This window comes from Crocuta crocuta, unplaced genomic scaffold (genome assembly GCF_008692635.1).
Source record: "Crocuta crocuta isolate KB4526 unplaced genomic scaffold, BGI_CrCroc_1.0 scaffold77, whole genome shotgun sequence".
Taxonomy (NCBI): Eukaryota; Metazoa; Chordata; class Mammalia; order Carnivora; family Hyaenidae; genus Crocuta; species Crocuta crocuta.
This window is the reverse complement of record NW_027532172.1, coordinates 1,220,443-1,241,570: the sequence shown is the minus strand read 5'-3', so window position 1 is coordinate 1,241,570 and position 21,128 is coordinate 1,220,443. Positions and strand designations below refer to the sequence as shown.

Below are 21,128 nucleotides of genomic sequence, written 5' to 3'. Positions count from 1 at the left end.
GTAGATGAATAAACCAATGAATCAGCAAATGGATGGATGGTGTCCGCTGCCCCCAGCTGGGGATCTCTGGCCCCTTGTGCTTCATTGCACTCCTCATGATGCCTTCTCCCTCTTGGTGGCAGAACCTGTTCCACTTCGTGACAGACGTGCAGAACAATGGGGTTGTGAAAATCCCAGATGCCAAGGGTGATGATGCCTGGAAGGTTTACTATGATGAGACAGCCCAGGAGATTGTGGATGAATTTGCCATGCGCTATGGCGTCGAGTCCATCTACCAAGCCATGACGTGAGGCTGCAGGCTGGGGTGGACTTGAGGGCAAGGTGCAAGAAACCAGGGTGAGGGGGTTCCCTAGCAGACACTGGCAGCTCTGGGGTGCAAGGGTTTTTGAGAAAAGGAGCCAGCGAGGGCATGGGTGTGGTGGGCACTGTGTAATCCCCTAGAGGTTAGGGAAGTACAACTTCTGGGAGCTAACGTGACAGCGTGAGAGTCAGAGTTAGAGGCAGAGACAGGACAACCCAGAGAGGAGACAGAGAGAAACTTGGAAGACACAATCAGGCAGAGGGGATGGTTTGAGGGTCAGAGGGGACCACTCACAGATGCTGTCTTGGAGGCATTCTGGGGGGAGACACTGCCTGCCTTGGCTGGATGCCAAGCCCAATTCCTCCCATTCCCTCTCTCCCACCAGCCACTTTGCCTGCCTCTCCTCCAAATACATGTGTCCTGGGGTGCCCGCCGTCATGAGCACCCTGCTCGCCAACATCAATGCCTACTATGCGCACACCACCGCCTCCACCAACGTGTCCGCCTCTGACCGCTTCGCTGCCTCCAACTTTGGGGTCAGTCCCAGGGACCCCAGGGATGGGGGGTGAGGGAGAGCCCACCCCCGTGTTCATCAGACCCCATGTGACTCCATGGTCTCCAATCTGGACCTGACTTGCTCCGTGACTTTGCACCTGTCACTTGTCCTCTCTGAGGTTCAGTTTACCTCTCTGTAGCATGGAAATGGATATTGTGAAGGCTCATGTCAAGGATGGATGGGGTGCACTTAGTGTATAGGAAGCGCTCGCCCTATATGGCAGCCACCTCGACCTCCATGTCCCTGCTTCCATCCATCCTTCTCCTCTACCTCCTCAGAAAGAGCGCTTTGTCAAGCTCCTGGACCAGCTGCACAACTCCCTTCGGATCGACCTCTCCATGTATCGGGTGAGAAGTGCAATGCGTGATGACTTGCTTGCTCCTACACATGTGTGTGCCTGGACGGGAGAGCTCCCAGCAGGTGTGCACATGGGAGGACCCATCTTAACATGTGGAATGCGTTCCTTTCACATGTGTACACATGTATGGGCAGCACCCGCCCAACGTGCTTGATGCATCCGACCAGCTCCCCCACCAGTTGCTTCAAGGTGTTCTCATGGACCCCTACCCGCTTCCTGGAACTTGGGAGCTCTTGTATTTCCCCTAAAACACTGTCTACCCCGCCCCCACCCAGCCGCCTTCATAATCCAGTCTCTCTTCTCCCTTCCAACAGAATAACTTCCCAGCCAGCAGCCCAGAGAGACTCCAGGACCTCAAATCCACTGTGGACCTTCTCACCAGCATCACCTTCTTTCGGATGAAGGTAAGAAGGGGACCCAGTCCCATTAGCTCTCCAAGGGGCTCTTAGCTCCTAACCAAGTAACATTTCTCCTGGAGAATAGGCCCCTTTCTCAGTGACCCTCTGCTTTCATACTGCTACATTTCCTTAAACTCATAACTACGTGTAGCCACTTTCTGGGTACCTCCTGTCCCAGCTGTGCCTACTCGTGCCTGTCTCCCTCCGTCTAGGTACAAGAACTTCAGAGCCCACCCCGAGCCAGCCAAGTGGTAAAAGATTGTGTGAAAGCCTGCCTCAACTCTACTTATGAGTACATCTTCAACAACTGTCATGAACTTTATAGTCGGGAATACCAGACCGACCCGGTGAGGACCCTAGATAAAGCAGAAAGGGATAGGGGATACCAAGCAGCCCTGACCAAGTCCCAGATCTTCCCCTTCTCAAGTGGTTTAACTGAGCCTCAGTATCTCTCTGTAAAATGGGGTCATAAACTCATATGTCAGGATTGAGGAGAAGATTTAATGAGCTCAATAGATGTTCAATAAATTCAGTTTTAGTTAAATTTAGTTGAGTTTGGCATAGAGTGTGCCTAGTATAGAATCACTGTTCAATAAATGTTGAGTTGAATTGAATTTCTTGAGTAAAATTCGGTTTGGGTCATTTCAATTCAATTTATTTGAGATATTTCAATATGTGTTTACCTACACATATAATGTCCCAGGTTTCAAGGAGCTCATGCATTATTAGAAGGGAAAGATCTATACATTGGAAATTCACAACCTAGGGTGATTAGCCCTGGGATGGAGGAACTGCAAGAGTCTGTGGGACCTAAGGTGACCCCCTACCTCACCTTGGGCTTCTGATAGGAGATAAGATAAGCTCAATGTAGTGACATTTTATTTCATTCTGTTCATTTACATTCACTGGAGTTGAAATCAAGTCACTTTTAATTGAATTCGGTTGAGGTGCGGTGGATTAAATGGGTTGAGATTAGTTCAACTATAAACTGTTCAGCTCCATTTGTTTCTTTTCAGGTGACTTAAAATTGTTCTTGGCCAATTAGTGAGAAGAGCTGAGTTGGATTAAGTTGAGTTTCTTTGAACAAAAGTTTATTCTTTCTCTTCAATTGAATTGAAGTTATTCTTGACTGGGTTGAGTTGGCTTGAGTTAGGATGAGCTGGGTTGTTGCCTTGGGTATAGGTGAGTTCAAATGAGTTGAGTTGAGTTGGGCTCATTTCAGTTGAATTTTCGAATTGGCCTGAGGATATTAGGTTGAGTTGAGTACGTAGAGTTAGATTGGGTTGAGTTCAAGTCAATTTATTTCCATTATTTTGACTTAGGATGATGTTGCTTTTGGACGAGTTGATTAGGTTCAATCCAATTGAATTCATTTGAGTTTAATTCAATCCAGTTAAGCTTCATTCCACTTTACTCAGTGTAATTGGCCCAAGTTTGGTTTCATTGAATTAACTCTTGTGAACCTCCATCTGTTAAGCTAAGTGGGCCTGATTGGCATTCATTTCTGTTCCATTTGGTTTCATGGGCTTTGGGTTTTTTCAACTAAAGTCAGTTCTGTACAATTTTATGAGTTGAGTCTAATTAAGCTTTGTTGAGCTGCATGGACATGAGCTTGGTTTAGACCAGTTTACAAGAGTTCAGTTTCTTTTCATGCAGCTTTCCCACTTGAAAGCTTAACTTCCTCCCTAACCTCCTGCCCCTCAATAATGAACTAACTGAGGCACCAACCCCTGGATCCCTTTGGCCAATCTCTCTATTGCCGCTTCCAGGCTAAGAAAGGAGAAGTTCCCCCAGAGGAACAGGGACCCAGCATCAAGAACCTTGACTTCTGGTCCAAGCTGATCACCCTCATAGTGTCCATCATTGAGGAAGACAAGAATTCATACACTCCCTGCCTCAACCAGTGAGTTGTGTATTCGTGCAGTTAATTATCTGGAGGTGTGTATGCACTGTGTGTGTGTGTGTGTGTGTGTGTGCACAATTTTGTGTCTTATGTGTAAAAGTGATCATGTCTAATTACACATAAAATGATGTGTATGTGGAGGCAGCTGTAGCTGTGGTTGTGCCTGAACGAAATATGGCATAATTTATAAGCATAAACATAAAACTGTAAGTATAATCACTGGTGTAATCAGATATGTATTTTGTACATGTTAATTTGTGTGAATAACAATGTGTACATACGTATATAATAGTGTAGGTTCATAAATAATGATAAACAGTGTTGTTCAAGTATTTAATATGTGTTAAGTCCTCTATCAAATGTTTTACATTTAAATTGCATTATATCTTGTGTGTGGATGTAATTCTGTGTATAGTTGTGGCCTGTGGGTTTAAATATATATTGTATATGTGCATACAATTATGGAATGCACTTCAACATACAATATTGTATATTATGTAATTGTGTGTGAATATGTACAGTTTTATATGATTTATATATCTGTAGAGTTTTCATCGGTGTTAGCTGAATGAACTGTTGTATATTATTTCTCCCTGAGTGCCAGAGGGGCTCCTAACTCTGGTGTGTCAGTATCTCTTGGTTAGTTAGATATTCAGTTAAGATTAGGGATTTGGGATTGATGGACTGAAGGGTGGATGGATGTATTGGAAGATGGATGGAGTTATGATTGAGTGGAGAGATGAATGGATGGATGGATAGTTTGGTGGAAGGATGAGTGGGTGGATGAAGGAATGGATGGCTGGCTGTATGGAGAGATGGATGGATGGGTGGATGGGTGGATGGATACATGGATGAATGGATAGATTGGTGGAAGAATGAATGGGTAGATAAAGGAATGGATGGATAGCTGATTGGATGAAGAGATGGATGGGTGGATGGATGGAGCAATGGATGAGTGAGCAGACAGATGAGTGAGTGAATGGATGGGTAGAAAGATGGATGACTGGGTGAGTGAATGGATAGAGGGATGGAGAGATCGATGAATGGAGACTCAGGGAGAAGCAGGGCTTCAGTTCAGAGTCACTCAGCAAGTCAGTGGCTTTGAGGGAGCTTGAATCCAGATCCCTCTGCCTGTCCCGCATTACCCTCTGGTGGGAAGGCCAAAGCAGCCTGTGCCATCTTGCATCCATCCGTCAAGGTTTCATACTTCCATGACCTTCACCAGGTTTCCCCAGGAGCTGAACGTGGGCAAAATCAGTGCCGAAGTGATGTGGAACCTGTTTGCCCAGGACATGAAGTATGCCATGGAGGGTAAGTACCCCCCCAACCATCCCCATGTCTGCCAGCCTGGCTACAGCAGGTAGTTGTGCCTCAGTAACCCCTCCAAGGCTGCGAGTGTCCTGGACCCTCAAGCTTGAGGTTGGACACCTGTGATGGCCGGAGCAGGTACTGCCAAGACAGAAGGTGGAAACCCTCCTGACTGAGCCGCATCCATTCTCCCCCTACCAGAGCATGACAAGCATCGCCTGTGCAAGAGTGCTGACTACATGAACCTACACTTCAAGGTCAAGTGGCTTTACAACGAGTATGTGGCAGAGCTTCCTGCCTTCAAGGACCGCGTGCCTGAGTACCCTGCGTAAGTCCCTTGCCCCAAGCCAGAACTGTAGTGCTGACAGCTGACTGAGGCCCAGAGATGAAGGCTGACCTACTCAGGGTTCCCCAGGCTTCAGGGTCACAGTGGGGTGCACACCTAGCATTCTCTATTTTCAGCCATTAGACTGTGGATTCCTATAGCCCAGACAATTAGTATTCGGAAGTATCAGGAACTCCACTGAGCAGTCCCACGTGTCTTGTCTCACTTAATCCTTTTGACAATTCTGTAAGATGGGAGCATTATAATTCCCATTTTGTGAGGAAATGGAGAGTTAAATGCCGAAGGACTTGGCCAAGGTGACATCCAATAAGTGACGGAGCCAGGATTTGAACTTGGATGTCTGACTGTGTTGGAGAGCGGGATGGTGGTCATCATTTACCGACAACCTACTGTATGGTGTGTCATTCACACTCACAGCAGCACTGTGGGATAGATACTCCTCTGTTGTACAGGTAATGGGACCCCAGAGAGTAAATCCACTTGCCTAGGGGTAGTTTATCTGCTACTCTGACAGTGGTCATGAGGTCCATTTCATGGCTGAAGTAACCGAGGCCTGGTGGGGTAGGGAAGCAGGGAGTAGCCCCCCTGAGGCCACAGGGTGAGTTCAAGGGAGAAGAGGACCTGCCCAAGTATCATCCAGAGCCAGGCAAAGCAGGGGACAAGAGGTGCGAAGACCTCACCCCTGCTCTCCATTCCAGGTGGTTTGAGCCCTTTGTCATCCAGTGGCTGGACGAGAATGAGGAGGTGTCCCGGGATTTCCTGCATGGGGCCCTGGAGCGAGACAAGAAGGATGGGGTGAGGAGACCGAGCCATGACCAAGCCCCTAGTCTGCCCACAGTGGTCTTGCTCCCTCTGGGATCCATTGGGATCCAATGGCGGGGGAGCAGAAATTGCCCTTGAGATGAAACCAGTCTCTGAAAGGTGGCCACCATCTTCATCTTGTTATGATTTTGAAAGCTTTTTGTTCATTCAACAAATGAAAGAGTTCTTCCAGCCGGAAGCCCTACAGTCTCCATCCATAGCCTCTGTGTCCACCCCTAAGTCACCCTTCCACAGTATCCATCTCACCCCAGGGCAGTTGGTCTCTAGCTTTCCCCGTGGAGAGTGGGAGGGTTGGACTCCAGGGACTGTCTGGCTCTGACCCCTCTCTTCCCTCATGGCCCCCCCACCACTGCAGTTCCAGCAGACCTCAGAGCACGCCCTATTCTCCTGCTCCGTGGTGGACGTCTTCTCCCAGCTCAACCAGAGCTTTGAGATCATCAAGAAACTCGAGTGCCCTGACCCCCAGATTGTGGGGCACTATATGAGGCGCTTTGCCAAGGTGCGGGAGTGTGGGTGGGGTTGGTATGGAGTCCAAATGAGGGATGGGATTGGGATAGAGTCAAGGTTGGGGTTGCACTTGAGATTGGGATTGGGGTCCAGGTCAGGGTCCGGGTTAAGATTGGGACTGAGGTCCAAGTTGGGGTTGGTGATATCAGTGGGATTCAGATCAGTGTTGGAGTTGTGGTTGGGGATAGTGTTTGGGTTGAGGTTGGGATTGAGTTCAAGGTTGTGGTTAAAGTTGGAGTTGAATTTGGAGCTGGGGTCAGGATTGAGGATGGGGTTGAGGTTGGAGTTGGGTTTACGGTTACTATTAGGATTGAGATTCAATTTGGCATTGAGATTGGAGTGGGTGTTGAGGATTTATGTAGACTTTGGGTGGGTCTTAGGGTGAGTTTGGAGGTCAGGAGCATCCAAGTGGGGTTGAGGGTTCCAGCTAGTTGGCTTTAGGCTGAAGTTGAGGACTGCAAGTAGGAACTGGGATTCCATTAGGGATTGAGTCATGCTTGTGCTTGGAGGTGGGTTAATATGATGGTTGGTTGCTCTGTGAAAGAGCTGGGTCCACATGAAATTATCATCTTTACCTGGTGGTATCTCCTCTTGGTTGTGATGGTCATTGTGGATGGAGAATTCACCTATCAAATGGGTTCATCTTAAGTGCTTATTAGGGATTTGGGTTCATCTCTGATCTCACTATTGGCTCTTGATGGACCTGCCTAACTCCAGCCCCTATTCTCACCCCCATCTGTATCCTCTGCAGACCATCAGTAATGTGCTCCTCCAGTATGCAGATATCATCTCCAAAGACTTCGCCTCCTACTGCTCCAAGGAGAAGGAGAAAGTGGTGACCTGTGGGGGACCCTGTCCTGACCCCTCCCAGCCCCATTCTGTACCCCCAAGACTCCTTTCTTCCCTGGGCTCTAATACTTGTGTCTGTGTGTGTCCAACTGTGTGTGTCCGTGTACCTGACTGTGTGTGTCTGGGGGGGGGGGATCTGGAGGGGACGGCATGCGCCTTCAGTGTGTCATTGTCTGATTGCTGTGAATGAAGCCTCCAGGGTGTATGGATGTAAGCTTGCAAAGCTTTGAGACCACGTAGGAGAATACGGGTGTGTGACAAGAACTGGCCCCCTTCCTGCTACTCCCAGAAACCCAGCGCTGGGGGAGAAGCTACTTGAGCCCTAATTCCCCCTGCCAATCCCCAGAAACCCCCCCCCCCCAAACATTGCCAGGAATCTGATTCCAAATGCTGTCTTCTGTTCTCAGATGACCCTATGGGACTCCAGCTTTCTCTGGACCCAGACCTTGAAACCATCCTGGGGTCCCCAACAGTGGATGGGGGAGGCTCTGGGGAGGGGTCCTGAGCCCTGAATCCCTGCTCTGTTTACATCTCCAGCCCTGCATCCTCATGAACAACACTCAGCAGCTCCGAGTGCAGCTAGAAAAGATGTTCGAAGCCATGGGAGGAAAAGAGGTGAGGCAAGGCCCAGGCGGGGTCACCATCTCCCCTGTGTCCCTGCAAGCCATTGATGAATTCCAGCTCAGTCACTCCCTCAAACCCAAGCAAAAAGCTTCACTATCTGTGCCTGTTTCCTCCCCAGCCCCTTGGGACCTCTTTCCCTGCGTTGGATGGGAAAATACCCCATTTATGTGGATGCTCTGTAAACCTGATCTGATGTCCCTTCTCCCTCCTCAGCTGGATGCTGAGGCCAGTGACATCTTGAAGGAGCTCCAGGTGAAACTCAACAATGTCTTGGACGAGCTCAGCCGGGTATTTGCTACCAGGTGGGGGCACCTCTAGGGCTGGGAGTAGACAAGAGGGGGCAGCCCCCAGACCTCTGAGCCTGGAGCACCCAGAGACTCAGCAGATGTAGTGGTGAAGACTTCAGGCTTGGAGTTAGAGCTGAGTTCAATCCTGACTTCACCACTTACTAGCTATGTGGCCTTGGTGAGTTGTTCAGCCTCTCTGAACCTTACTTTACTCATACGTAAAGTGGGGATGATAATGACTGGGTAGGACCGTGCAATGACATAAACAACACAGGTAAATGTCTCACCCCAGTGCCCAATTCTGCTATTCTACACCACCCCTGCTCAGTTATATGCCATGGCTCCTTGATGCTCGGGGTAAAACATTCAGGTTCATGGGTTAGCTTTTGAGGCCTCATCTGACCATTTCTCTGGGAGGCATGGAGAGTTTGGCCTGAGCTCCCCCTCTCTGTCCCCTCCAAGCTTCCAGCCACACATTGAGGAGTGTGTCAAGCAGATGGGTGACATCCTCAGCCAGGTGAAGGGCACGGGCAATGTGCCAGCCAGTGCCTGCAGCAGCGTGGCCCAGGATGCTGACAATGTACTACAACCCATCATGGACCTGCTGGACAGCAAGTAAGCCAGGCTGGGTGGGGGGGGGCTGAGCTGGCAGGGGGTGGTCAGGGATGGAGCCTCAGAAATCCAGGGCTCACCTGGAGGGAACAATCAGGGCATGTTTGCTGGGTGGCGGTTGGATGGTTTGGATTGGTGGGTGGAGGTATGAAGGGATGGAAAGACGGGTGGGTAAATGATTGGAAGGACTGGTGAGTAAATATTTGTATGGGTGAGTGGATGGTGGTTGGATGGATAGATGGCATGAGAAACAAGTGGGTGGACTGATGGATGGATTAAAGGTAAGTGCTTAGAAGGCTAGATGGAGGATAGATGGATAAAAGATGGATGGATGGGTGGGTGGGTGGATNAGAATGGATTGATAGATTGAAATAAGGACAAGTGGATGGAAGTGTAGATGAAAGGATGGAAAGAAGGAAAGGAGATAGGAAGATGGATGGATGAATGGGTGGAAGGAAGAGGGAAGATGGATAATGGATGGATGGGCAGAAGGATAGTTGGGAGGGAAGGAGCAAGGAAGGAAGGGGGAAGGAAAAAGATGGAGGGGTCATTAAAGGAAGTTAGGGGAGGGATAGTTTGGGTGGGTGGGTCAGTTGCTGGATGGATCATGGTGGATCACCCCATCTCCTTCAATCCCCATACATCCAATCATGGATTTTTCGTTGTTTTCTCTCTTTAAAAAAATTTTAAGTTTCATTTATTTATTTTGAGAGAGATAGGGACAGCATGAGCAGGGAAGGCTAGAGAGACAGGGAGAGAGAGAATTCTAAGCAGGCTCCACGCTGTCAGCACAGTGCCCAATGTGGAGCTCAAACTCCCAAAACCATGAAACCATGCCGTGAGCTGAAACCGAGAGTCAGACGCTTAACCATCTGAACTGCCCAGGCGCCCCTGTTGTTTTTCCCTCTTAAGTTTGCCCTCTTCCCACCATTCCTTTTCCCTCTCTCCTGAGCATGGCCCCAGCCCCCTCATGGTCCCTAGTCTCCAGCCTTCCTATTAGTTTACCCCCCACTCTGTTCTTTCCAACAGGAAAGTCTGGCTATGTCTCTCTTGAACACTCCATGGCTCCCCACTGCCCTCATCTGAAGGCCCAGGCCTTCCTCCCAGATGTTGAGTCCCCTTCCAGCCTGGCCCCTGCTGACCTGTCCACCTGCCATTCGCTCTTCACATGTATCATATATCATAGCCCCATCAGGCAGACCATGCAGGGGTCCCTGAGGAGGCTCCGTGCCCTCTTGCGTGTCCACGGAGTGCTTTCGCACATTTGTCGAGGGAAAGGGGCTCTGGGGGTTAGGGCCAGCTGGGCTGTCTCTCAGATCTGCCCCTCACTTCCAGCCTGACTCTCTTTGCCAAAATCTGCGAGAAGACGGTGCTGAAGCGGGTGCTGAAGGAGTTATGGAAGCTGGTCATGAACACCATGGAGAAGACCATCGTCTTGCCGCCCCTCACTGACCAGACGGTGAGGCCCACAGGGGATCCCTGGGCCGCCTCCCCTGTGGGAGCCCAGGGAACTTGATGCCAAAGGCATTGGGGCTCCAGAGGTCAGTGCGGCCATTCAAAGATCAGAGAGGTCAGATATGGGTCAAAAGTCATCAAAGAGTCAAAGAGGTCATTCCTGGGCCAGTTATATAAAAAGAGGTCAAGCAGAGTTAGGAGATGTCTAAGGGGACATAGAAGCCACATGTGGGTCAGGAGGGCTTACGAAGGTCAGAGATCACCCGGGAAATAAAGAGGTCAGTTTGGGGATCATGGCCATCCATGGATCACAGAGGTCATAGGGGCTGGTGGGTTCATCAGAGGACTCTTGGGGGTCAATCAAGAGACAAGGAGGGAGAGACCAGGGACTTCAAGGATTAGAGACCAATAGAATAGAGGGCTCCCAGAGGTCAATCAGAGGTCACAGAGAGCATCCAAGGTCAGAGAAGTCAATCAGAGGTCAGCATTCATCCGGAGACCAGGACCGTGCCTCTGGAACCCTTCTGGGAACAGCCCAGAGACGGTGATACCCAGGTATCAGGCTTCCAGGTGGGAGTGGGGAAACCGAGACCCCTGCAGTGGGGCGTGGTCAGGCGTGGGTTCCTCCCGGGAGGTGTGGGGACCCGACAGCAATTGCGCACGGGTTGATGGTACAGCAGAGTGAGAGGGCGTTCCTGGGGGGACAGGAGGGAGGCGTGGGTGGAGGTGGGCAGGGCCACCAAGAGGCAACGATGGTGGGGGAGGCTTTGGGTCTCCCGCCACCTGCCTGCCTCCTCTGGGCTGGGCTGGGGCATGGGGTCCGCCCCTCGGTGCCGTCTCCGCCCCCTCCCTGACCTTCCTGGGAGACTCATGGTGACTTATTCCCCCCTCNGTACAGAGGAAGTACCTTCTGGCTCCCAAACCCCAAACCCTGAGCCCAGGACCTTCACATCTGACCTCGACCTTTCGTTGGAATTCGCCCTTACCCCCATGCTCAGACTCTAGCAAGATATCAGTCTCTCCCCCCGAAGCTAGAAGGAGGTTAAAAGGCAACGGAGTTCCTCTGACCTCCCCTTTGGGCTCTGAACTGTTAGCAGCTTCTCCCCAAATCCAGGCCCTCACCATCTGGGTCCCTACTCAGCTGTCCAGTGCAGACCCTCCATCCACCTCTGCCTTCCCATCACACGACCACATGAATCCCCGACACACACCCAGGCACCCAGGTGGGAGGCAGCATTTGTGACTTTGGTGTCAGGCCGACTTGGCGTCAAATCCCAGCCCAGCCACTCTCTCTGTGACCTTGGGAAGTCACTTCACCCCTCAACCTCCACTTCCTTGTCTGGAAAAAAGGGGTAACTGCAGTAAGTCTCTGAGGGCTGATGGGAGAACCATATGGGATGATGTGTTAAAGTGCTCATCTCGGTGACTAGCATAGGCTGTGGTCACTAACATTAGAGCTCATATTATTGGTGGAGGTAATAGGTAGACACACAGGAGGGCAGAGATCAGCAAAGCCACTTCAGAGTTCCCCCTGTGGACAAGACAGGTTGTCATAAGTTTTCACCTGTCAGAAATTCACATGTACTCATCTCACTTCTTGGTGGCTGCAGTCGGAGACTTTGGCTGTAACCACTTGGTGGCAGCATACCCAACAGCAGTATTTGTGGGCAAGGAGCTAAGGGGACTCCTTCCCCTCGAAAGAGAGAGAGAGAGAGAGAAAGAGAGAGAGCATGAGCAGGGGAGAGGGAGGAACAGAGGAAGAGAGAGAGAATCCCAAGCAGGCTCCACGCTCAGCACAGAGCCTGATGACCCCGGGATCATGACCTGAGCCAAAATCAAGGGTCAGACAGTCAATCAACTAAGCCACCCAGGAGCCCCGGGATTCACGTCTATTGATGATTCCTTGTATGCTAGACCTCATAGCTGATGTTACAGTCCACCTTCATGACAACCCTTTGAGTGAGGTAGATATTACTATTCCTATTTTGCAGACAAGGAAAGCTGAGGCTCAGAGAGGAGGAGTCACTTGCTCAAGGCCACACAGTAAACAGTTGCCAGAGTCTGGTTTCAAATTCAGGTCTGGCTGAGTTTGGAGCCCTTTGTTTTCCTCTCGACCCAAGAAACAAGATACCTCATATATACAGTAAACATAAATGGGTTATATTTTGGCAGTGACTTCTTTCTCTCTGGCTCTGTATTTCTATTTTTTCCTCTCTTTCTCTTTCCCTTCTCTCTCTCTTACAGCCTTTAAGCGTTGATCATTAAGGTACACACACATTCGTCCATGCAACCCAGCCAGCAGCCCCCCATGCACTGTCAGATGCCCCTTTCCTCCTGTCCCCATGAGTACATACGTGATCGCCCTGGGTTCCCACCCACATGGCTTGCCAGGTTGATCACCCTGTGACATTGTTTCTGCAGGGCACCCTCTTGAGAAAACATGGCAAGGGATTAGAAAAGGTAATGAGGCCCTCATCTGCGCTGAGGCCCTGAGCTCTGGCGTCTGAGTGTGCGTGTGCATATGTGCATTTGTGTGCATGGGCAGGAAGGTCAGATGGGGATCACAGGTAAGAGGCAGGTGTCCTAACCTAGTCCCACAAAACCAGAAGTCAGAGACGACTTGATTCTTCAGGGACGTGGCTTGGAGTGCGTGTGCACATGTGAGCAAACATGTGTACAAACAGCTCCCACCCTCTCATAACAGAACCCAAAGAGCTTATCTCAGCTCTGGGTGCAGCTGACATGCTGTGGCTTCAGGAAGGGCCCAGACACTGGACCACGGTCCTCGACTGAGACATGCGTTGTTTTCCATGCAGATTTTGTTGTTGTTCTAACGGGTGTTTGTTGTAAGGAGATAGGAGCTGTGGCAACACATAAACAGTTGCCCGTGCTGTGCAGTTCCCGCAGGCACTGTCGTACCTGTGAGTGCACAACAGGGGTCTCCGCTACGTGAACATGGGTTGTAGGGCTTCCCTACTCGCTCATCTAGCCCTTTTGGGGGGCACCGTTTACATGCAAGTGCATCCATGTGGGGGTGAGAGTGTGTGAGTCTATGTGTGTGATTGTGCGCATGTGTGCAAGTGTTTAGGAGTGCGTGTGTGTATTTTGGTGTGTGAGTTCTGTGTGTGTGTGTGTCTGTATGCTTATGCAGGTGTGTATGTATGGGGGGGGGATATAAACTTTCTGCACCTGCGTGGATGCGCGTGGGTGTGTGATTCTCCAATGAGGGAGCTTGTGGTACCTGTAAGTACACTTCTTTTAGAGGCAGGGTTGCCAGGGAAGTCTTGGGAGGTGGGGGAGGGGGAGAGAAACCCAAGCCCTTTCTCTTCTCTCCTCCTCCCCAAGCCGCCTCATCCCTGGGCAGGCTGTCCCCAAGTGATGGGCTGGTTAGCCCGAGCCCCCAGTGGGAGACAAGGGAAGGTGCCACGCTGAGGAGGGGGGCCCAGGGTTAGACTCAGGAGCTGGGGGGGCAGCTTGTGGGCTGGGGAGTGGAACTGTGCTTTGAGGGGGCAGGGAAACCCCAGTGAACATCCTCCGATCGGCCACCCGGACTCTGACCTCCACCTGATTCTCTCCACAGGGCAGGGTGAAATTGGCAAGCCACTCAGATGTAAGATCANTCCACACAGCAGGGTGAAATTGCCAAGCCACTCAGATGTAAGATCAGCCTCTCACTGTCTGTGTGGCTCCCACCCCCAACCCCCTCCCCACCCTGTGCCTCCTTCCACCTCTGTGGTCTGTGCCGTCTTGGGGGCGCAATGTGAACCCATCCGTGGTCTCTTCTTCCTTTGTCTGTCTGGTGTGCTGTGAGGGGTGGCGGGCGGGGGGAGGCAGGAGGGGAGGAGGGGGCGGTGGGGGAAATGAGTAACTTGCCTCCTGAAAGCCTCAGGGAGTCACAGACAAGGAGTGAGAAGAGTTGCGACAGCCAGGATGATTGTAGCAATAGTAGTAGTGGCTGGATGACCAGCTCCCATTGGCCAGCTGGTAGACCGACCATCCACGTGATTCCAAACATCCCAGCTATAAATGGCCCTCCCCCCCTGCCCAGCCCTGCTCAGGACCCCGGACCATCCCAGAGCCCAGGAAATGCAGGACTCATTACCTCGTTGATACTTAGGCCTCCCTCATCCCCCAAGCTAGTGTAGGTACCTCTGTTAACCAGGAAAGGAAGCTGAGGCCCAGGAAAGGCCAAGGACATGCCTCAAGTCACCCAGCACGGTGATTGGAGGAGCAGCACCATTGCCCCCAGCACTGCTCATGACCTTGAGACCAAATGATAATAATAGTGAGCATTGAACAAAACAGATTGAGCCCCAGCTAAGCCATGAAGTGGATATGATGTCCCCCAACTAGATGGGAAGGTTCAGAGAGGTTAAGTGACTTGCCCAGGAACCACACAGCAGAGCTGGGATTTGAGCCCACCCGGCTCAGCGGGGCCATAACCAGGACGCCATCTTGTCGGTGTCTGTTTTGGGTGGGGTGCGGGATGGGTACTGAGGTGTGTGTTGGTGGGGAGGATTCTTCCTTTTACAAGGGCAGACTAACAGCCACCCAGATTATTGGGGAAATTCTCCCACACAGGGAATGGAACCAGGAGAGGGGGGAAGGAGGGGGGTGTTCACTAGAGCCCATCCCATAGTTTTCTCAAACCCCCCTGACTCGGCTGGCAAGCCCATCCCATACCGACAAACACCATCTGGGGCTCCCCACACCCACGGCTCCTTGCTGCCCACTCTGTCTTCTCTGTCCTACAAACCTGGGGTCCCAGGGGAGGTGAGAGGGTGGGTAGGGTGCCCACATGGGATTTGCAAGGACTAAGTCACCACCTCCCCCTCAGCACTTCCTGAGGGGAAGCTCCCGGCCTCTGCCCCTGGGACACAACCATTGCCCTGCTCAGAGCCTCTGGACATAAACTAAGATGGTGTCCAGGGCTGGGGTGTCAGTAGCGCGGTGGGGACTGGGACGGGTCTGGAGGACCCCCACGCTCACCTCGGCTGTGACTGTTGTTACCTGCAGGGAACCCAGATGATCTTCAATGCAGCCAAAGAACTGGGTCAGCTGTCTAAACTCAAGGTGAGGCCAGGGGTGGGGGCAGGAGATGGGGGTGGGAAAGCTTCCTAGGGGAGAGGTCCCAGAATGGCGACCTGCTCAAGGGACAGAAACCCTGCTCTGACTGACTTAAGCACAATTTATTTGTTCCGTTGTGTTGGGAAAGATGTGCAAAGTTCAGCTTCAGATACAGCTTGATCAAGGGTACAAATGGTTTATCCAACAAATATTGAGCCCCTGTTGTGTGCCGTTCACATGCTAGACACCAGGGACATAGCGATGAAAAGACAGCCACTCTCCAACTCCTCAGAGTTTTACAGGGACGAGGCCCATAGACAGGCAGATCCCTGAGGTGGGTCCTGCTCTGCTCACCTGGGCCCTCTCTCCATCCATCCAGGACCACATGGTACGAGAAGAAGCCAAGAGCTTGACCCCGAAGCAGTGTGCAGTAGTTGAGCTGGCCCTGGACACCATCAAGGTGAGTGAGAGTTCCCACCCCTGTGACATCTCAGGGGGAGAGGGTGGACATGGACCTAGGTGTGAACCCACCTTATTCAATTTACAAACACCGCCTGATGACTCTTCTGTTGTTTCAGGCTTCCTGGTGGCGGGCCCCGGGGAGCCCTAGGTTCAGGGGGACAGCCAGGGGGTAGTCCCAGCTCTGCGGGGTCAGGGAAGGGGTAGAAGGGAGGATGGGAATTGGGGGAGCCCAGGAACGGAGAAGCGGGTGCTTTCTGAAAGAAGGCTTGTGGGAGGTGGGTCTTGAGGAATGCGTAGGAGTTCACAAGGCAGAGCAAACCAAGCATTCTAGGCAGAGGACCACCAGCCGGTGCAAGAGCACTGTGGTCTCCATGAAATGAAAAGCACAAAAATTACTCTAAAAGACATGTGCTGAAATAGAGAAGTGTAGTGAAATAGGGTCAGCAACATATTAAGCAGGGCGGTTAGGGAAAGCTCCTTGAGACCTTATCCAAAGGAAGATCAGGGGACCGCTTGGCAAAGTGGGGTGTTTGAAGTGGGGAGGGGGACTTCCCACCAGTGAGCACGGTAAGTGCACAGACCCTGAGGCAGGTACCTTCTGGGGAAGACATTTGGAGAGAAGGCTGGGCAGTGGCAGGGTTGGGGCCACAGAGGGCTTGGGGAAGAGGCGGGAGGCACGGGTATTACTTTGAGAGAGCTGGAGGCCCACGGGCGGGTTAGGGACAGGGCTGGAGGTCGGGGAGTAGCAGAGCACGACTTGGGTGTTTTGAAGACCCCCAGGTCATCCAGCACATCGCCACCACCGGAGGGCAGCGGGGTTGGGGAGGGGCGATTGGGGCTGCCTCAGGGGTCTCACCTCCCGCCCACCCCGTCCTCCACAGCAATACTTCCACGCAGGCGGCGTGGGCCTCAAGAAGACCTTCCTGGAGAAGAGCCCAGACCTGCAGTCCCTGCGCTACGCCCTGTCCCTCTACACGCAGGCCACCGACCTGCTGATCAAGACCTTCGTGCAGACGCAGTCAGCCCAGGGTAAGCGGCGGCCCAACCCCTTACCCGGCGAGGCTGCCACTGACTCACCTCCTCGGTGACGTCACGGGCCGGGGCCATTGACAGCTCCCGGCGCTTGGTGAGCTCCGTGATGTCACGGGGCCCGCGAGCGATCCGCAGCTCGTGGGGGCGGGACTTCTGACGTCATTGGGCCAGGAGGTGATTGACATTTCCTGGGAAAATCTATGACGGGGGGCGGGGGGCAGGAGGTGAAAAGCTGTGTGGGGCNTGACGTCATGCGGCAAAGGAATGATTGACAGTCCCGGGGATGGGCGGGACCCCGACCTAGAGGATTGGACGGAGAGGGAGTTTCCGTTTCTCAGATTCTCTCTTTCTCTCTCTCTTCTCTCGTCTCTGTCTCCTGTCCTTCTCTGAGTTCACGCGCAGCAGCTGGGGCTGAGGGGAGCCGGACTCCAGGGTCCTAGTTCCCCTCCCCGAGACCCCTCCCCTATTCAAAACTGGCCCTAAGACGAGGGAGAGAAGTTTGGCCGCTGACCCAGGCTTAGCTCCGGCAGTGGGGTGGGAGGGAGCGTCGCCGCCAAGCCCGAAGCTGGGGTGCGGGGAGCGGCCCCCTTCCCCCCCTCCCCCCCAGTCAGCCCAGGGCCTAGGGCGCTCCCTGGGCGTCAGGCCTCCGTGCTCAGCTTCGTGCCCAGTCCAAGCTGCTGTTTTTAGTGTCCCTGGTGACCCCCCGGAGCGGGAGGCTGTCTGTCCGTCCGTCTGCAGCTGACGTTTCTCTCTCTCTTGTTTCTCCTCCCTCTCACTCGCCGCCCCCTCTCCGCGCCTCCCCTGCTCCCTGCCACGCACACTCACCCTCCATCCTCGCCTCTCGCTCGCTCGTCTCTCCCCCCACCTCTCCCTTCCCTCCTTTCTCCACCTTTCCCCGTGATTAGTCCATGGTGGAAAAGGGACTAGGTTTACCCTTAGTGAAGACATTTATCCTGAGAAGGGTACGTGCCTCCGCCGCCCGCCCGCCCGCGCCCGGTGCCCGGTGCCTGCGCCCCTCCCGGCCCCGGCTAGTAAAAGGCCCGTCCTTCCGCCTCCCCGGCCTGCCGGGCCCCATCCAGGCCGCAGCGGCTGTGGGGGCCTAGGTGGATGAGGGGGAAGGACGGCTTGCTGGTTCCACGTGGGGAAGGAGAAGCGATTCGAGTAGGAATCCGCTTCCTCCTAGGTGTATGTCTCAAGCCAGATCCCGGTACCGCGGACAGCGCCTGCACAGTGAGGAGTGGGCTCAGATCCAAGGGAGCTACGGTCCCAGCTCCGCCATTCTGGTGGCTGGGCGCCCGCAGGGAGCATCTCACCTCCCTGAGCCTCAGCTTCTCATCTGTGAAATGGGAACAGTCAAGGGCCCTAATTCATAAGATCGTTTTTAGGATTAGATGAATTAAATGTAGGGAAGTTCCTGACCTGTAATACATGCAGCAGCCCCCAGCGAGTGTATTGTTGTTACTTTGATGATGATGATTATTAATTAATATTATTACTGATATCATTCTTCCAAGCATAGAAAACTAACAGTTTTCAGGCTCTAACTCTGAGCCAGCGCTTGTGCTGAGAAGAATTTCTCAGGGATTTTGGAAACGATTTCTCCCAATTGGCTCACAGGGTGGTCCATCATTCCACAGATAAGGAAGCTGAGTCTCAAAGGAGATTAAGCCACTTGCCCAAGGAACCTTCCCCTACAGGGGGGCCAGAGACTTGGGGAGGGGTGGGATTGGGGTTAGCACAGAGAAGTCCTGGAAAGAGCCTTCCTCTTGGAGCCAGCAAACCATGGGATGGGGGCGCCCAGCATTGCCCTCCTCCCCCCTTCTTACTAGCTTTGGCCATGGTCTNCCAGGCACCCTCAGTCTGGCCCGGATTGAGCTTGCTGTGAAGCACCAGCCTTGGGGGGTGGGGGAGGTGAGGCTGAGCATGTGACTGGTGGGAGGAGGGGGGACTGAAGCCTGAAATGACAAGGAAGGTGGCCTGGGGTGGGCAGCAAAGATGGGGGGTGCACGCCCCAGTAGTGGGGTGATGGGGGTCTCCGGGCCTCTCTGCCCCCTGAGCCTCAGTCATTTCCTACCCAGTGCCAGGTAACCCGAATTAACCTTGGACACCCATCCCTGACCTTCCCTTTCCTCCCCCATGCATGGGGTGCTCAAGGTGTGGGAAGCTTCCTGAGGGGCAGGGGAGGGGCCTTGTGGGGGTGTTGGCGGTCACAGGTCCCCAGGCCCCACAGGATGCCCTTTCCAGGGCCACAGAGATTGGGACGGGACAGAGTTTTAAGCTGCCCCTTCAATGACCCCATCAGAACCAATCAATCCGGGTATTCCTGGTAGCTAGAAATAGAGGTACACCTTACCTAGACTCAAGCAGACTAGGGAATTTGTGTGCCTGGAACTGAAAGATTAAGGGTTACGTTGACATCAATAGTAGCTGAATCCAGAGCCTCTGCCAATGTCATTGGTCATTGGTCTAGGTTGAGACATCTGTGAGGTAGGCTTTCCCCTCACTGGGCAGAGACAGCCTTGCTAGCTTAGCACCAAAGACTCTTTCCTCAGAATTGCAGCCAAAGTCCCAGGGCTAAATCTGATTGGCCCCGCATGGGTCACATGACCATTCCCGAGCCAATCACTGCAACTATGGGCAGGGAATGCTCTGGGCAGCCATGGTTCATTTAGCCATACCAACATCTGAGGCGGGTGTGGGGGTATTTCTCAACGGAAACTTGAGATTCTCTATTGAGAGACGAATGGCACTGGGGGAGGGAGAAATCCCTGCAAGCTGTCACTTCAAAAGATGTGAGGACTCTGGGTCGGGTCGGGTTATTGTGGTGTTATGGAGAAACGGCCAGGAAGCCCGCGTGGCCGGAGCAGAGTTAGCGGGGATGAGAGTGGAGAGAAATGAGGCGGGCCAGGTCACAGGGAGGACACACTGGGAGCCACACTGCCGATCACAAAAAGGGCTTTGATTATTTCAGAGTGAGAGGGAAGCCGTGGAAATGTTTTGGGCAGAGGAGGGAAGTGGTCTAACTTAATAGGATTTCTCTGGCTGGCCCACTGAGAGAAGCAGAGAGGAGGATTCAGAAGGGGGCTACTGCAATAGTCCAGGCATGTGGGGATGGGAGATGCAACAGGATGGAGGCCAACGAGGTGGGTCAGATTCTGGATGTATCTTGAAGGCACGGTCGCCAGGATTTCCTAGTGTGTGAGTACTTAGGGAGTGGAGGCAAAGCAAGGAGTCCCAACAGTTTGAGCCTTGAAGGAGGAGGAGAAAGTGACAAAAGAGGGTGACAAGGAGCAGCTACTGTATAGGATGAGAACCTGAAGAGTGTGACATTGTCACAACCAAAAGGAGAAAATGAAACCCAGGAAGCTAGGGTGTCAGGTGCTGGCAAGATGACTTTTGACAGCACGGCAATCAGTGGAATAAGAAAAATAGGAGGCAGGGGGCGCCTGGGTGGCTTAGTCGGTTAAGCGTCCGGCTTTCGCTTAGGTCATGATCTCGCGGTTCGTGGGTTCGAGCCCCGCGTCGGGCTCTGTGCTGACTGCCAGCTCAGAGCCTGGAGCCTGTTTCAGTCTGTGACTCCCTCTCTCTCTGACCCTCCCCTGCTCACGCTGTCTCTCTCTCTCTCTCCTAGAAATAAATAAAACATTAAAAAAAATTAAAAAAAAGAAAAATAGGAGGCAGATGCATATTCAGCTCAGAGAAGTTAAGAGATCTGCCTGAGATCATACAGCAAGGCAGCGAAAGGGCAGAATCCAGCATTCTGGGTCTCCCAAGATCACTTGCCATCCCATCCCCCCCCCTCAGTGCCACCCTGTTGGGGCTGATGACCTGATGCCGCCAGCACATGGTGGGTGGGGGGTGGTCCAGGTCCCTTAGAGTGAGTGAGAAGAATGGGGCTCATGCCAAGCGTCCTCCCCTCCCCCGCCCAGGCTCGGGTGTGGAAGACCCTGTGGGTGAAGTTTCAGTCCACGTTGAGCTCTTCACTCATCCGGGAACCGGGGAACACAAGGTCACTGTGAAAGGTGAGTGGTCTGAGTTGGGAGGGAGAGTGCCCTCTCCAGGACTCACTGGTCCTTTGACAGACACCACACTCAAACTAGCCTAATCAAGAACATCAGTTTTTATGTAAAAAAAATTTTTTTTGTAACTAAAAAATTCCAGAAATAAAGCACTTTCAGGCATGGCTGGATCCAGGGGTGCAAACAGTGTGATGGGACTTAATCCTGCTTTCTCCATCTCTC

At 52.7% G+C, this 21,128-nt stretch overlaps 1 protein-coding gene across 4 annotated transcripts in view; it reads left to right on the top strand.

Annotated features, from left to right (window-relative positions):
• The window catches only part of UNC13A (unc-13 homolog A), a 58,216-nt gene that overhangs the window by 34,381 nt on the left and 2,707 nt on the right, over positions 1 to 21,128 (top strand). For 2 of the 4 annotated variants that reach the window (XM_077777039.1, XM_077777040.1), the window contains 21 exons: positions 123 to 286; positions 687 to 837; positions 1,136 to 1,204; positions 1,530 to 1,619; positions 1,826 to 1,960; positions 3,383 to 3,516; positions 4,742 to 4,827; positions 5,026 to 5,152; positions 5,869 to 5,965; positions 6,348 to 6,491; positions 7,251 to 7,334; positions 7,886 to 7,963; positions 8,186 to 8,274; positions 8,722 to 8,874; positions 10,207 to 10,330; positions 12,748 to 12,786; positions 13,907 to 13,936; positions 15,343 to 15,399; positions 15,773 to 15,853; positions 16,737 to 16,884; positions 20,817 to 20,909. In XM_077777039.1, coding sequence (XP_077633165.1) covers positions 123 to 286; positions 687 to 837; positions 1,136 to 1,204; positions 1,530 to 1,619; positions 1,826 to 1,960; positions 3,383 to 3,516; positions 4,742 to 4,827; positions 5,026 to 5,152; positions 5,869 to 5,965; positions 6,348 to 6,491; positions 7,251 to 7,334; positions 7,886 to 7,963; positions 8,186 to 8,274; positions 8,722 to 8,874; positions 10,207 to 10,330; positions 12,748 to 12,786; positions 13,907 to 13,936; positions 15,343 to 15,399; positions 15,773 to 15,853; positions 16,737 to 16,884; positions 20,817 to 20,909 — 2,173 coding nt within the window. The remainder of the gene's footprint in view (positions 1 to 122; positions 287 to 686; positions 838 to 1,135; positions 1,205 to 1,529; positions 1,620 to 1,825; positions 1,961 to 3,382; positions 3,517 to 4,741; positions 4,828 to 5,025; positions 5,153 to 5,868; positions 5,966 to 6,347; positions 6,492 to 7,250; positions 7,335 to 7,885; positions 7,964 to 8,185; positions 8,275 to 8,721; positions 8,875 to 10,206; positions 10,331 to 12,747; positions 12,787 to 13,906; positions 13,937 to 15,342; positions 15,400 to 15,772; positions 15,854 to 16,736; positions 16,885 to 20,816; positions 20,910 to 21,128) is intronic. The other 2 variants (XM_077777041.1, XM_077777042.1) reach the window with 2 other exon arrangements.